Source organism: Archocentrus centrarchus, chromosome 13 (genome assembly GCF_007364275.1).
Source record: "Archocentrus centrarchus isolate MPI-CPG fArcCen1 chromosome 13, fArcCen1, whole genome shotgun sequence".
NCBI classification, from domain to species: Eukaryota; Metazoa; Chordata; class Actinopteri; order Cichliformes; family Cichlidae; genus Archocentrus; species Archocentrus centrarchus.
The window spans coordinates 2,753,617-2,768,075 of record NC_044358.1 but is presented as its reverse complement, the minus strand read 5'-3'; the positions used below and the strand labels follow the sequence as shown (position 1 = coordinate 2,768,075).

The window sequence follows — 14,459 nt, the reverse complement described above, 5'->3', positions numbered from 1 at the left end:
CTGCAGGATCCATTGGAGGGCTGGCAGAGTCAATACAGGACATCTCTCTCACAGTGACTGATTCCTGCTTCTTGTCATGGGTTGCTGGCTCCGTGCTCCTCTTCCTGAATCGCGAGCGCTGCTTCCGCGTCGTAGGGAGAGGAAGGGAAGCAGAGCTGGCAAGAGAAGCAGCAGGCAAAGGACTGTCTGATGAGGAAGTGAGCCCGCCCAGCCTTTTCCCGAAAGGTTCGGGCGGGGGCGAATCTGATGCCAGGGAGAACCCGCCCAGCTTAATCCCTAAAGGCTGGGGCAGAGGTGGGGCAATGGTATCGGGCGGTTGCTGCAGTGCGGCTGATGAACAGGGCTGTGGCGGCGGAGGTGGAGAGAGCGGCAAGCTCTGACGCGGAGACCCTTTAACCCAGCTGGAGTCTCCCCAAGCGCGGTGAGAGCGGCGGAGCTGTCCCTCATACTCGGGAGCCAGCCACGGCTTCCTCCTCACCACTTCCTGCAGGTGAGCTTGCACAGCTAGCTGCCGTTCACGCAGGTCTGAGTCCGCGGGGTCTTTGAAATGGTCGCGTCGTTCTGTCATGGCGTGTGTGTGTGGCAGGCAGAATTGGACCCCAGGATGCAGACTCAAAAAACAGGATTTATTGGAAAAATACAAAACAAACCTATACTGGGAAGGGACTAAACCAAAACCTGAGGAGGAGCAGGGAGACACACAGCGAGGGAACACTGAAGACGACGCGACAGAGAACAAAACAAAACTGAGGGCTTAAGTACACACTGGGTAATCAGGGCAAGAGGAAACAGCAGGGAACAACAGGTGAAGCAAATGAAACTAACAACATGGGAAGCAAAACTAAACACAAAGCACAGGGAACATACGACTGTCAAAATAATACAGGAAGTGACTAACCAAGGCGCACGCAGACTACATACGGGGGACTGGCACACAGACACGGGGCAGAGACACAGACTAGTCACAACACTAGGAATAAACTCAACATGAAAACACAGGAGGTCAGGGACAAGACATCATGACAAGAACATGGAGCAGGGGAGACAGGGACGAGGGGAACAAACGTATCAAAACAACTGAAAAACAACAAAACTCAGGGAAGACAGAACTAAACACAAAATGCTGGGCAGACGGCCCAGGACCATGACACAAGAGATCTGTTTGACACGTTTCACAGATATACACTCTTAACCCAAATTAGTTGAGTTTACTAGAAAATCGCGTGGAAACTCGTTGCCTTAAACCATTCTAGTTTTTACACAAAGATGAAACTAAATATGTTTAGTAGTCTTTACTAAAATTGATTACCTCATATAAATTTCTTCCCATTTATGTGAGCTAATCAATTTTAGTAAATACTACTAAACATGTTTGATACATTGTACTAAGGTTCTAAGTTAACACAACTAAACATGTTTAGTAGTCTTAACTAAAATTGATTACCTCATATAAATTTCTTCCTATTTATGTGAGCTAATCAATTTTAGTAAATACTACTGAACATGTTTGATACATTGCACTAAGGTTCTAAGTTAACACAACTAAACATGTTTAGTTTCATCTTTGTGTAAAAACTAGAATGGTTTAAGGCAACGAGTTTCCACGCGATTTTCTAGTAAACTCAACTAATTTGGATTAAGAGTGAAAATTACTTTTAAGCTAAACTGTAAAGCAAATAAGCAATTTAACATTTAAAGCTATTTATATTTTGTTAATATAATTAATAACATTTCCTCTTACCCTCTTCCTATTACCCTTTTTATGTTCAAGTTGTATTGAATGTAACACTAAATTGTAAAGAGAATAAATCAAATACATTTCAACATTCCAATATTTTATTTTTTGCAGAATACTTACGCAAAAGACAATTTTAACTGTAGTTTGTCATGTTTTTCAGAAGTATAAAAAAGTATCAAAACAGTAGCCATTCAAAAAAAAGTTTGCCATACAAAAGGCAAGTAAAAATAGGCATATGTGCTTGAACTCAATTCTAACATGTTTAGAGAAGGAATACAAATGCAGCAGCATTCAACAAAAATATTTGCATCCTTTTGAAAAAAACTGGACACCTTAAAATAGGACACAATCTCCAACTTGGAAAATGAACAGATCAACTATGTTTAAGGGAAGATTTTGCATGTTTTATGTAAATGTACAGTCTGTGTTGTTAGTAAATGTAATCAACTGAAGCAATAAATTCCTGTGCTGCTATTGACTGAAAAAACCTGTAAAATAAGCAGTAATGTTGCTGTTGAGGAAGAATTACATTATTTTGAATTTACTGCTTCAAATGACTACATTTACCATCAACACAAACTGGACGTTTACATGAAAAGTGCTGAATTTTCCTTTAACTGTATCAACTAAATATTACTATGGAGCCCTGAGCATACACTTCTAAATCCTGTTTTTTAGAGTACAAGTGGCTGGACACTGATGTCTCTTATAACACTGTAAGCTGAACATTACAAACTTTCTTAAGAAATAAAAGTTGTGGCAGTACTGCTGCACTGAACTGCATTAGATAAGAGCAACTTTATCAACTCCATCTGCATTGAGTATATTTTCAACCCCCTGACTGTTCACTGACAACACACAAGACATTTCGTTACATCGCAAGCTGGTTTTTCAATGTTTGTAACTTTGGTTTTAGTTCAACGTGGCCCAGCTCAAGAAATACCTGTTGGATGAACTGGAACGTGAACTTCATAGAAATGGGGTAACTGAGATGCATTGCATATGCAAGTCCAAAGAGAAGACACATAGCTTTTGGCAGGTCTTGAATGTTGTCCATCACCACTTCTCCCTCAATGACAATTTTTAGTGAGGCTGGACTGAGATGCAGGGAGGATGAGGGCACAGCACCTTCAGGTTCAACAAGGAGGATCCCAATGTCAATGTTGCGGAAAGAGTCATCATCATCTGAGTCCTTTATAAATGACAAGAGCACAACAGTGATATTTCAGTGACCATCAATAATTGATAAAAAAAAATAACTTCCACAATCAAATTGAAATTTCTGTCATATCTGTTTTATCATGCTATGCAGCCCTAGTTTCCTAGTGTAAATGTTGAATGAGTTGGAGCTCCACAAAAGAACATCTATCCAGCATCTTCATGTGCTAGTGCTAAGTGGAACAATACCTTATCCTTTGAATTGTTTAAAACTATGCTCACAAGTTTTCTTCAATCACTGGAACTGCCATCTGTTTTCCCACGCCTGTCTGTCTATGCCCAAATCCTGACATGAACCCAACACAGCATAGCATAAGATATAAATTAAGATATATATATAAAAAAAAAAAAAAAAAACTATCCCTTTAAAGTGGGTTGCATGAGGTGCTTACAGATGGTCAGCATACTTACCTACAGTAGATGGTGGTCAGCCTTTCCCCACTTTGGAGAAGCAGCAGGTGGATCAGTGTAGGTAGATAAGCAATGTACTGCTGCAACTTGTATTTTTAGATAAGTCAAAAATTTATATCAGTTTTAGTGGACGCATACTATTTTCAGCATCTCAAACTGCTGTCCAACGGACCTATCTGACTAGAAAATTAAGTTACAGCACTCTCTTCATGCCAACCAAATGCCATAGGAAAAATTAGTAATTTTACCTCACAGAACACAAGAGTTGTTAGTCTAGCATGTCCTTGATCCTTAAATGTGTGCTACTGTGTGATTTTAGTGAATCCAAACCAATCAAATAATAACACAATCGAACAGACTGAGGCAGCAGTAGAAGAGCCGTTCCTCTGTTCAGCAAAGTAAACAGATTTTGTCTATGAAGTTTGGCAGGAGAAATCTATATACAACTTATATAAAAGTAATTTTATGTCAGAAGTCTGACTGACAGTAAGGTAATGCAGTGAAAATATTCTGTGTATAGTGTACATTTCACTGATCTAGATTTTTTAGGTGGCTAAAATAATGTTGTTATAAACACTGATCACAGCAGTATATTGCTTAGTTTCCTACACCAGTACCTCTGCTGCTTCTCCAAACCGGGGCCGTGTCAAATGGCACTTAATTCAAGTAATACACTGACTTTGGATAAATAGGTCATACAACACAGCTGCAAAACATTATTGCAAAGTAAATATTAAAGAATTTAAAGTATTTCAAAGACCCATGAGAACCGTGTATAAGAGTGAAAATTCAAGATTGAGTTGTTATTGTTCCTTTAGGTAGTCTTTAAGTAAAATTACTTACAAAGGCTGGTTTGTAGAAGTCTGTGGGGTTGTCACCAAGGATAACAGGAAGTCCTCTGAGCACCAGTGTTCGAATATCAGTTGGCTCTGCAGTCTTTTGGGCAGTAAAATGACAAAAATAAGCAAGTAACTAAGCACAATTGATTGTATCAAAAAATATAAAGTCCCCACATCTTCTTAAGCATCGTTATTACGAATGTACAATATATCGGCATTAACATCGGTATCAGCCAATATTAGTCATTTGTTAACATGTGAGTATTGGTCCGATAAACAAAACTGGGCCAATATTAACAACCCATATCTATTTCCATCTTCTTGTCATTTGATTCCGGACGGGCAGGGGAGGAGGTTGGTCATGTGGTATTTGTTTGGTCATGTGACAGCAATGCAGCGCAAGATTGTGAGGAGTTCATCTGAAGCAGAGAATCAATGTCAGCTGTGGGATTGTTTTGTTTTTTCCAAGGTGTCGAAAGGGTAGTGAAATATATATATTGTATACATTATCAGTTATCTGCCATAACAGCAATATTAATATCGGGTATCGATATCATCCCACATTTTAATATCAGTGCATCCCTAATGGTAATCAAGGACTTTTGAAGGCACATTCCCTAAAATTTAAGAAATACATGGCTCATGGTTAATTAACCGACTGAGACAGTAACACCCTTAACACTGAGAAGAACTAGCAGGTTTTACTGAAGTTCTCTGAAAGTTTAAGTGAAGTTCAGAAACTCAGCCTTGTTTTTCCATCCCTAAATTCAAAATCTTTTAATCATTTCAACAATCTATGTGAAGCATGAAAATAAATACAGTTGGACTTAAAGCCAAGTCATTACATGAGCTGTTGCACACAATGCAAGTGATTAATAGGACCAACCTTTGTTTGTTGGGAAAGCTGTGTCAACATTTGGCCAATGTTCCCTCTCTTGGATCGAAAAATCTCGATAAGACGAGGACTGTGCCGATCAATGCTCTCATAGAATTCCTGTTTGAGATTCTTGCCAACAATCCTGTTGAACTCCATGCATACCTGCAAAATACAGAAAATGCTCCAATATTACATCTTTACAGCTAATAACTGAAGGTGGAAGCACCAGAGTGAGGACAGCAATAAAAATTGCACAGGTGTGGACATGGTCAGCTGTAAAACACAAAGCCCCCTTCAACTCACTCACTTAACACTTTAAATTTGGGGATATTTCAGTTATTCTAGTCAAACTTCTTTAACAAAACTTTGTACCGCACACAACACAGGAGTTGCTTTTCTACTGCCCTGATTGTTTGTAGTATTGTGTTACTTTTGTGTAGCAGACCATTGCTACATATAAACAGACTATTAATATTTTGTGTCAAATTATATATTTTTGTTGGCAAGTAACCTTTTAATAAGCAGGATAGCGTACCGTGAATAGGGAATTAATAGATGATAAACCTCTTCAGAATAATCTGAAATCAGAGTTCTGCATCAGGGTGTTGATTTCACAATAACGACCAACTCAATATACAATATTCCTTACCAAAAAAAGATAAAGGCAGCTGTAGATAGCAACTACCATGTCCTGCATGGTAAAATTACTTTTTTTTTTGCTGACAGTGGGAATGGCTAACAGATAAATATTTTTAGGTTTTATAAAGGCAGTTTCCTAAGAGAAACACAGACACATATTTAAAAAAAAAAGTTCTCATTATTTTATTCATGAATGAACTAACCTGATCTTCTGTGAAAAGAGCAGGCCAACGTTCCACCATCTCACATACGGCAGGTTCTGACTCCACCACCTCTTTTCTTCTCAATGCAAACGTCAGATCCATCTTCTCTTTTACAAGCTGTCCATTTGGTGTTCTCTTCTGCATTTCATTAACCAAGTCTTTGCGGGCACCCTCAAGGGCTACCTGATTAAATCCGTCTGGAAAGTTGGGTAAGAAGTTGATCTCGCCTTTCTTTGCCTTCTTGATGTTCTTGTTGGCTGGTTCTCCTTCAGTTGAATGCCCTCCTCGTTTCCCTGCATTTACTGCTACATCAAGGCACCCTGATCTTCTGCGCTTTGTTCTGTAATTAGCCATTTTAAATTTTAGACTATTTTTCCAGCCGCTACAGCGACTGGTTGAGCCTCGCTCCTGGAGAGAGGGGTGCTTGCTTATGAGGGCTTGTGCAACACTTTCGAACTGAGCATTATTTGGGTATGCTGTGTAACTATACATGCTCTCTGCCAATCTTTCAAGAATCTCATGTTTCAGCTCTTTTGTTACTTTCAGGTGCGTACCATCACGAAGAAACTGAAGATCTGCTTGCCTAAGTCTATATGCTACATCAACAGAAAAATCTGGGATATCAAAACAATCTGGCCACTGTTTCTGTCGCTCCTGCGAGGATGTAGAGAGGATCTCTGTATCTGCTACACTGGGTGTGCCACTCAAAATTTCTTCAGATGTTGAGACAGATACCAACTCAAGTAGAGGGATGACCTTGACTGTTGGTTTTTCAGGAAGATCTTCGATATCTGTCAGATTGCACACTTCATAATTGAATTCAGGATCTTGGTACTGGAGACTGAAGTTGAAATTAAGTCCCAGTGATTCTTTAAGCTTGCCTATCAAATCCTCCACTGTAGTAGGTCTTGTATTCAGAACAACCTTTCTTATATCTGTCTCTGTGAAAATTACTCTCAAGGTCATCTTCTGGTGTGCTGCCATCTTGGAAATAAAAAAAATAGCTTATTAGAAATATATACACAAAGACATAGATATTCAGTTTAACATATGGCTTATCAAAAAAGATACAAAATTACCAATTAGGCTTACATTTAGACTCTATCCAGAGCAATGCTAGTACTGACAACACTTGTGGTTTCTCAACACAGAATATAGCGAGTGAGTGTCACTGCTGAATTTTCTCCAAATCTGTATGCTGACAGAGGGAAAACATCATTCAGCTCTTTTAGTTCCACCACACACAAAGAGGGATTTGCGCTGCCACAGAGTTCAAATGATCTGAAATGTTCATGGTACCATGCCGTCATTGTATTGCACACAAACAAGATCTCTGTGTTTATTGCCACAATCTGCTTGATCTGTTTGAAATTTGGGAGGCCTGAACATGAACCGACAGAGAGTATCATATCAGCACAATATCTAATTCCATCTACAGAGACTGATGATGCAACCAGAACCTTTGTAAGCTGGGGTACTCTCTTGCAGAAAACTTGTTGGACATTCTCGGGGAAAGATGTGATCAGTGCTGTGGTAACTTTGTCCAGCTCAACTGAGGGCTTGAAAAACGAACTTGTGTCCAAACAGTAAGCCATCATTTTCTGATGCTTTACAGCCAGTGTAAGTGCCACATGTCTGAAGTTGTGTGCATTACGAATGACCCGCTTGAAGAATTTATGTTTTCCCTCGAAACGCATTGTCCAGACATCTGACAGTGGGCCAAATGCCTTAATCATCTCAGGATAATGCTCAATGAAGTGGTGTTTTGGACGCAATTTGAAATTTGGGAATGTAGTTTGCAACAGTTCTCTGTGTTCTGACACTTTGCAGTCAAAGAAATGTATAGACTCTTCAGTGTGCCTTGTTGCTACAGCCAATTCAACAATATCTTTAAGGAGCATCAGAACGTTCCAGGCATCGTCCCCTTCAGGCACTTTATGGCCAATGAGAAGTGGGAGCAACCTGATTAGAGCCCAGTTCTCATGGCCATTTCCACCTATGGTCCCTTTGGTAGAGAAGCCTTGGGCAATAGGCTGAGGCTGGTCAGTTTTGTCATGAAAAGCATATGCAAAAGATTTGATAGCATGGTTCAGTGTTTCTAATGTGAAATATTTCTTAGAAATCAGTTCTGAAATGCAGAGTGATAACTCAACAGGAACAACCCCTTCAAAAAGGTCGTGTAGGATGTCAGGGGGATAGCCACGAGCAACATGAAAGTGCTCCAGACTGTCAGTTAGTACACATCGTCCCTTTACACCATACTGTTTTGCCAAAGTGGGATCCTGCTGTACCTCCTGTACCTGTTTGTTGTGAATGTCTGCAGTTCGGGGTTCAAAAGAGCCCGAGCTTACCTCCTTGTCTTGGATCTCACTCCTCGTTGCCATGCAGAACCTGCAGAACTTGTCCACTCCAAAGCTCTCAAAGAATCCTGCAAAAGAATGAGCAGCCAAGTTATCAGCAGCCACATACAACACTGTGCCTTTGACACATGCTCCCAACTTCTCAACATATAGGCCATCTTGCTCCAAAGAAACCAGATCCTGGATCAGAGGATGAAGAAATTTAGCATAGCCATATTCTTTTACATCAGAGGCTTTACATAAAAGAGCAAGTTGAATGGACTGGAGTGTGGACCTATATTTTGATGGCACATTGGCAAGCACCCAATACACTGCACTCATTTTATGTTTCTTCTTAGATGTCCCTAATGGATTGGACACTTCAAAATCATCTGTGTAAAGTCCAACAGCGATTCTGAATTCCTCGCTGTTAAGGAGGCCATTTCCTTTACAGTACAAACCATCTCTGTATGTACTGTACTCATGTGGCACATGTTTTTGTACTGGAAGAGCTTTATCTAAAATGTCTGCCCTGTTCAACATTTTCTGTAACATGGCATTTATAGGAACATATACAGCACTAGATTTCTTTTCCCTGGCAATAAAGTACTCAACTGGCATAACCACATCAAAGTTTTTGTTTACATATGCTGCTCTCCTTTTAGAGGTTGATAAGGAGCCACCCTTGCCACAATACTTTAGTATGATATTGCTCTCTGAGGCAGCCCTGACTACCTGTTTCACAGTTGAATCATCTACATCTGTGTGTAGCTTCAAAATGTCCTTGACTGAATTGTGCAGCAGTGGTTGGGACAGTTCACTTAAATGTAGGAGCTGTTGTATAACTTCATCGATAGAACTTTGTGGAATGTGGAGGATGGTTTGCATCTTTAAAAAAAGAGCAGCTAGGTTGTGCTCCAACTGTTTCCCAAGATCATGATGCTCTTCATTGCTGGACTCTTCGCTGCCTTCTAAATCAACAGTGTTGTTTGGGGGCCCATGTTCCTCTTCTGCCACTTCATTGGTTTCACTACCAGACACTATTTCTGGTTTGAACATCTTCCAATTGCCTGTTCTGTGCTGTTTACTTCTGTGTGCATTGAATGTGGAGTACACAGTAGTATGAAAGTTACACCCATTATATGGACAGTGGACTCTGTGATTAACTTTTAAATGTGTACTCCGCAAGTGAGTGATAAAAACTGCCTCTGTGCAAGCAGCAGAAAAATCACAGGACTGACAGTGAAAGGTCAGTGTTTCACACAGTTGTGCATCTTGGTCTTTCTGGTGAATTTTGGATAAGTGGACCCTAAGTGCACTGATGGACTTAAATGTGCATAAACACTCTTGGTGTAAGCAAGGAAATGGTACAGTTCTGGTGTAGCTTCCATGTTTTAGCCTGTAATGTTTTAAGAGGTAACCCCTTTTCTCTGATGTAAACTCACAGTATTTGCACTTCCACTGCATCTTCACACGGACCTGTAAGAACAAAAAATAATAAAATTTTAGCACACTTGTCCACAACCATGTCATCAGTGATCAAGGAAATATGGTACTTTGAAATACTGTCTCCCTTTGAAATTTCTGTTCTCAGCCTGAAAATTTTGTTTTCCCATTTCACATTAGAGTTAAAATATTGCCAAATGAGTTAGGCTTACCCTTCTGTCTGCAGACAATTGACAGGTTTAATAACGTTTCTAACTTGTTGTCAGTTCTGTATTTTAAGAGTCTGGAGATCAGAGGTGGAGAAGAAGAACTGGCGATAACCTCAGCTTCAGCTCTTTAGTCATACAAGATTTCAACCTTTGTGTCCGACCATTACATTTCAGTACATACGAAACCGTATAGAAAAAAAACGTGGACTAGGTTAACACAAGCACATGCTGTTACGAACGATGTGAAACGCTAAGCTAACGATAGCATTTAGCTGTCTTGACACTACTGGAGCGGCTTTTTCGATTAAAAAAAATTACCCTCAGAGACAGGATACACTCGGCTTAAACTTGGTGTAATAAAGGTTTATTTCAGCAAAGTACATCTCTCCTAAAGTAACTGTCCGTTATAAACTGAGACTCGTCAGTATGCTAACACTAAGCCAATGCTAACATTCGCGCTCGCCACTCCACTCGCGATATTTAACTTCGATTCCAAAACCCCTCACTTTACCAAAGTGTCGATAATGGTGGCGGTAGGCTGTAACTATAATTTTCAGTTATATCTGCACATGGAACTCAGCTATCTTTTAAGCAAAGAAATAGCTAGAATTATTTAAAATAGTTATTCTTCACACTTACCAGTCAGGAGTCGTTGAACTTGCCACGGTGCATGTTGCAGCAGGACTGAGTTTGAATATGCCCCGCCCCTTCACTTCAAAAACATAATATCTTTAGTAATCTCTGCTTAACAAGTTCATTACACTCTATATTTGTGTAGAAAAGTACAGTTAACTAATTTGATTTAGTAATGGGACAACATTTTTACCAAACACGAAAGAATAAGTAATGATTACTAAAACGTTTAATTACAATTAATATCTGGGTTAAGAGTGTAGGTCAGCAAGTCATTTACAGCTGTTTAAATACATTTAAATCATTTTTTGGCAAATACCATAAATCACTTTTTGGCAGACGATCATTTTTGGTACAACAACACAACCCCCCACCGACCCCACATAAAAATGGCAACCATGAAACGAGGTCGAGTCAGCCGTGTTTAAGGGCAGAATTTCCTCTACTACATACTGTCTGACCAACTGATTCAACTCTCCCCCACTTACCGGTTTTGCACCGAAGTCCAGCTTTTGTTGTTTGGGTGCTGGGGGGCCTCCTGCATTAGCCGCAGCTCTGCTTTGCTCCACCTGGAGGGATTTGCTCTGTAAGTTTGACTGTGCCGTGCTGCGACTCCAAATGTTTCTTCAAATTTGACATAGTGTTTTTGAAGCTAGATAGCACTTTGTCACCAGCACAGAGTGCACATCTAACCTTGATGTTGTCATCTTTAGCTGACACAAACTCAAAATAGTTCCTGTATTTCCAGCTAGAAAACATACATCTCTCTCCTCGCTCCATTGTTTATGTTTGTGTCGCTGTGGACTATTATTGTCCTCATGCTGAAAACGGAACTTAATTGTCGCATTGGCCAGACGTCACTCCCCGAGATGCAAGAAGAAAGCAAAAATACACTGCTCAAAAAAATAAAGGGAACACTTAAACAACACAATATACGTCCAAGTAAATCAAACTTCTGTGAAATCAAACTGTCCACTTAGGAAGCAACACTGATTGACAATCAATTTCACATGCTGTTGTGCAAATGGAATAGACAACAGGTGGAAATTATTGGCAATTACCAAGACGCACTCAATAAAGGAGTGGTTCTGCAGGTGGGGACCACAGACCACTTCTTAGTACCTATGCTTTCTGGCTGATGTTTTGGTCACTTTTGAATGTTGGTGGTGCTTTCACACTAGTGGTAGCATGACTCTACAACCCACACAAGTGGCTCAGGTAGTGCAGCTCATCCAGGATTGCACATCAATGTGAGCTGTGGCAAGAAGGTTTGCTGTGTCTGTCAGCGTAGTGTCCAGAGGCTGGAGGCGCTACCAGGAGACAGGACAGTACACCAGGAGATGTGGAGGAGGCCGTAGGAGAGCAACAACCCAGCAGCAGGACCGCTACCTCCACCTTTGTGCAAGGAGGAACAGGAGGAGCACTGCCAGAGCCCTGCAAAAATGACCTCCAGCAGGCCACAAATGTGCATGTGTCTGCACAAACGGTTAGAAACCAACTCCATGAGGATGGTATGAGGGCCCAACGTCCCCAGATGGGGGTTGTGCTCACAGCCCAACACCGTGCAGGATGCTTGGCATTTGCCAGAGAACACCATGATTGGCAAATTCGCCACTGGCGCCCTGTGCTCTTCACAGATGAAAGCAGGTTCACACTGAGCACGTGACAAATGTGACAGAGTCTGGAGACGCCGTGGAGAGCGATCTGCTGCCTGCAACATCCTTCAGCATGACCGGTTTGGCAGTGGGTCAGTAATGGTGTGGGGTGGCATTTCATTGGAGGGCCGCACAGCCCTCCATGTGCTCGCCAGAGGTAGCATGACTGGGGTGGCTGTAGCTCAGTAGGTAGAGCAGGTCACCTACTGATCGGAAGGTCAGGGGTTTGATTCCTGGCTACTCCAGGCCACATGCCAATGTATCCTTGGGCAAGGTACTTAACCCCAAGTTGCTCTCCGATGCAACCGTTGGAGTACGAATGTGTGTGAATGTTAGATAATTAAAGCACTTAGCTTAGTTAATATGGAAGTGCGTGTATGAATGGGTGTGCATGGGTAAATGTAAAACGTGTTGTATAAGCGCTTTGAGTGCTCTGACTGAGTAGAAAAGCGCTATATAAGAGCTAGTCCATTTACCATTTACCATTAGGTACCGAGATGAGCTCCTCAGACCCCTTATGAGACCATATGCTGGTGCGGTTGGCCCTGGGGCCCTCCTATACAGGACAATACTAGACCTCATGTGGCTGGAATGTGTCAGCAGTTCCTGCAAGATGAAGGCATTGAAGCTATGGACTGGCCCGCCCGTTTCCCAGACCTGAATCCGATTGAGCACATCTGAGACATCATGTCTCGCTCCATCCACCAGACTGTCCAAGAGTTGGCGAATGCTTTAGTCTTGGTCTGGGAGGAGATCCCTCAGGAGACCATCCGCCACCTCATCAGGAGCATGCCCAGGTGTTGTAGGGAGGTCATACAGGCACGTGGAGGCCACACAGAATACTGAGCCTCATTTTGACTTGTTTTAAGGACATTACATCAAAGTTGGATCAGCCTGTAGTGTGTTTTTCCACTTTAATTTTGTGTGTGACTCCAAATCCAGGCCTCCATTGGTTAATAAATTTCATTGATTTGATTTTTGTGTGATTTTCTTGTCAGCACATTCAACTTTGTACAGAACAAAGTATTCAATGAGAATATTTCATTCATTCAGATCTAGGATGTGTTATTTGAGTGTTCCCTTTATTTTTTTGAGCAGTGCATATCTTTGTACTGAGGAAAATGACAAAAATAGTAATGCACAGTGACTTGCATAAGTTACTTTAATCTGATTACTGGACTGCAAATAGTAAGGTGTTAGATTACTCGTTATCAAAAAAAGTAGTCAGATTAGAGTAACGCGTTACTAAGTGATGCGTTACTGACATCACTGGCTATAGGTGTGAAACCAAATGTTAACGATGCCACCCAGGATTCAAGTAACCAGGAATTATTGCTGATAGTTGAGACACAGTCTAAAACCTACAGTAATTCTTATGTTAACCCTCATATTAACTTATTGTCAACTTACAGTCAGGGTTCATATGGGTGCTGGAAACCCTTGAAAATGTTTGGATTTTAATATTGTCCTTTCAAGGTTTGAAAAGTGCTTGAATTTCGGATATAGTGCTAACCATTTTTTTTTTTTTTTATTAAAAAAAAAACTATCTGATTAAATAGTTCGCTTATGAAACAGAGAAATAAAATGAGTCGGAAAATCAAAAATTAAAATGTCTGCATGTGACCTGTCAGTCAGTTTGTGACCCCTCTGCAGCCAGAGAGTCGCCGTTTTAATTAGTGTTTGCTGGAAAACTGCAAATTCCAATTATGGATAGGACGAATATGGAATTATATTTAGGTCAAAAGTCACGCTCGAGAAAAAAAACATAATCAGCACAAATAATGTCATTCCGAAAGCGCAGGTATTCATTCCTCGCGAGTAAATTCAACAACGTAGAACTCAGCAGCTGTGCAGACAAAGAAACATCACGCACACGAGTGTCTGCTGTGCGTGCGCTGCTGCAGGTTCACACTCTGATGAGGAAACTTTACACTGAGGGGCATGTCCCCCTTGGTTCCGAGGCCATAGACCCATTTACTTTTTGTAAACAATGATGACGTAGGTAGCGATGCGCGCGCATTTTGGAAACGGAAGTATGGTGGAGTTCAATAGCATTTCAATCTACCTGATCTGAAAGATCGTGAAAACTACCTGCAAAAATTCATTTTGACCACCAGCAACCGACTCCGATCCCTGTGGTATGTTAGCAAGTGGCCCAGTATCCGTGGGCGGATATATACGTGTATTTGGTGGAGAAACTCAGCGTACACACCGGAGAGAAGTTGCAGCGCATAGAAGTCACTGGATGCTTA

General features: G+C 41.0%; 1 protein-coding gene across 4 annotated transcripts; it reads right to left on the bottom strand.

The window, feature by feature from the left end:
* Window positions 1-1,838: 1,838 nt before the first annotated feature.
* Window positions 1,839-10,718, bottom strand: LOC115791264 (uncharacterized). 4 transcript variants are annotated; one of them, XM_030745441.1, is made up of 8 exons: window positions 10,559-10,714; window positions 9,710-9,743; window positions 8,277-8,353; window positions 7,018-7,123; window positions 5,926-6,909; window positions 5,093-5,245; window positions 4,211-4,303; window positions 1,839-2,930 (listed from the first exon to the last, which is right to left on the bottom strand). In XM_030745441.1, the coding sequence occupies exons 5-8, from the start codon at window positions 6,907-6,909 to the stop codon at window positions 2,610-2,612; spliced, it is 1,551 nt and encodes a 516-aa protein (XP_030601301.1). In that variant the 5' UTR covers window positions 7,018-7,123; window positions 8,277-8,353; window positions 9,710-9,743; window positions 10,559-10,714; the 3' UTR covers window positions 1,839-2,609. The 4 variants fall into 4 exon arrangements, with proteins under 4 accessions (XP_030601301.1, XP_030601298.1, XP_030601299.1 ...); XM_030745438.1 differs by lacking the exon at window positions 7,018-7,123 and having other exon boundaries at window positions 10,559-10,718; XM_030745439.1 differs by lacking the exons at window positions 7,018-7,123; window positions 10,559-10,714 and adding an exon at window positions 9,923-10,537.
* Window positions 10,719-14,459: the final 3,741 nt, after the last annotated feature.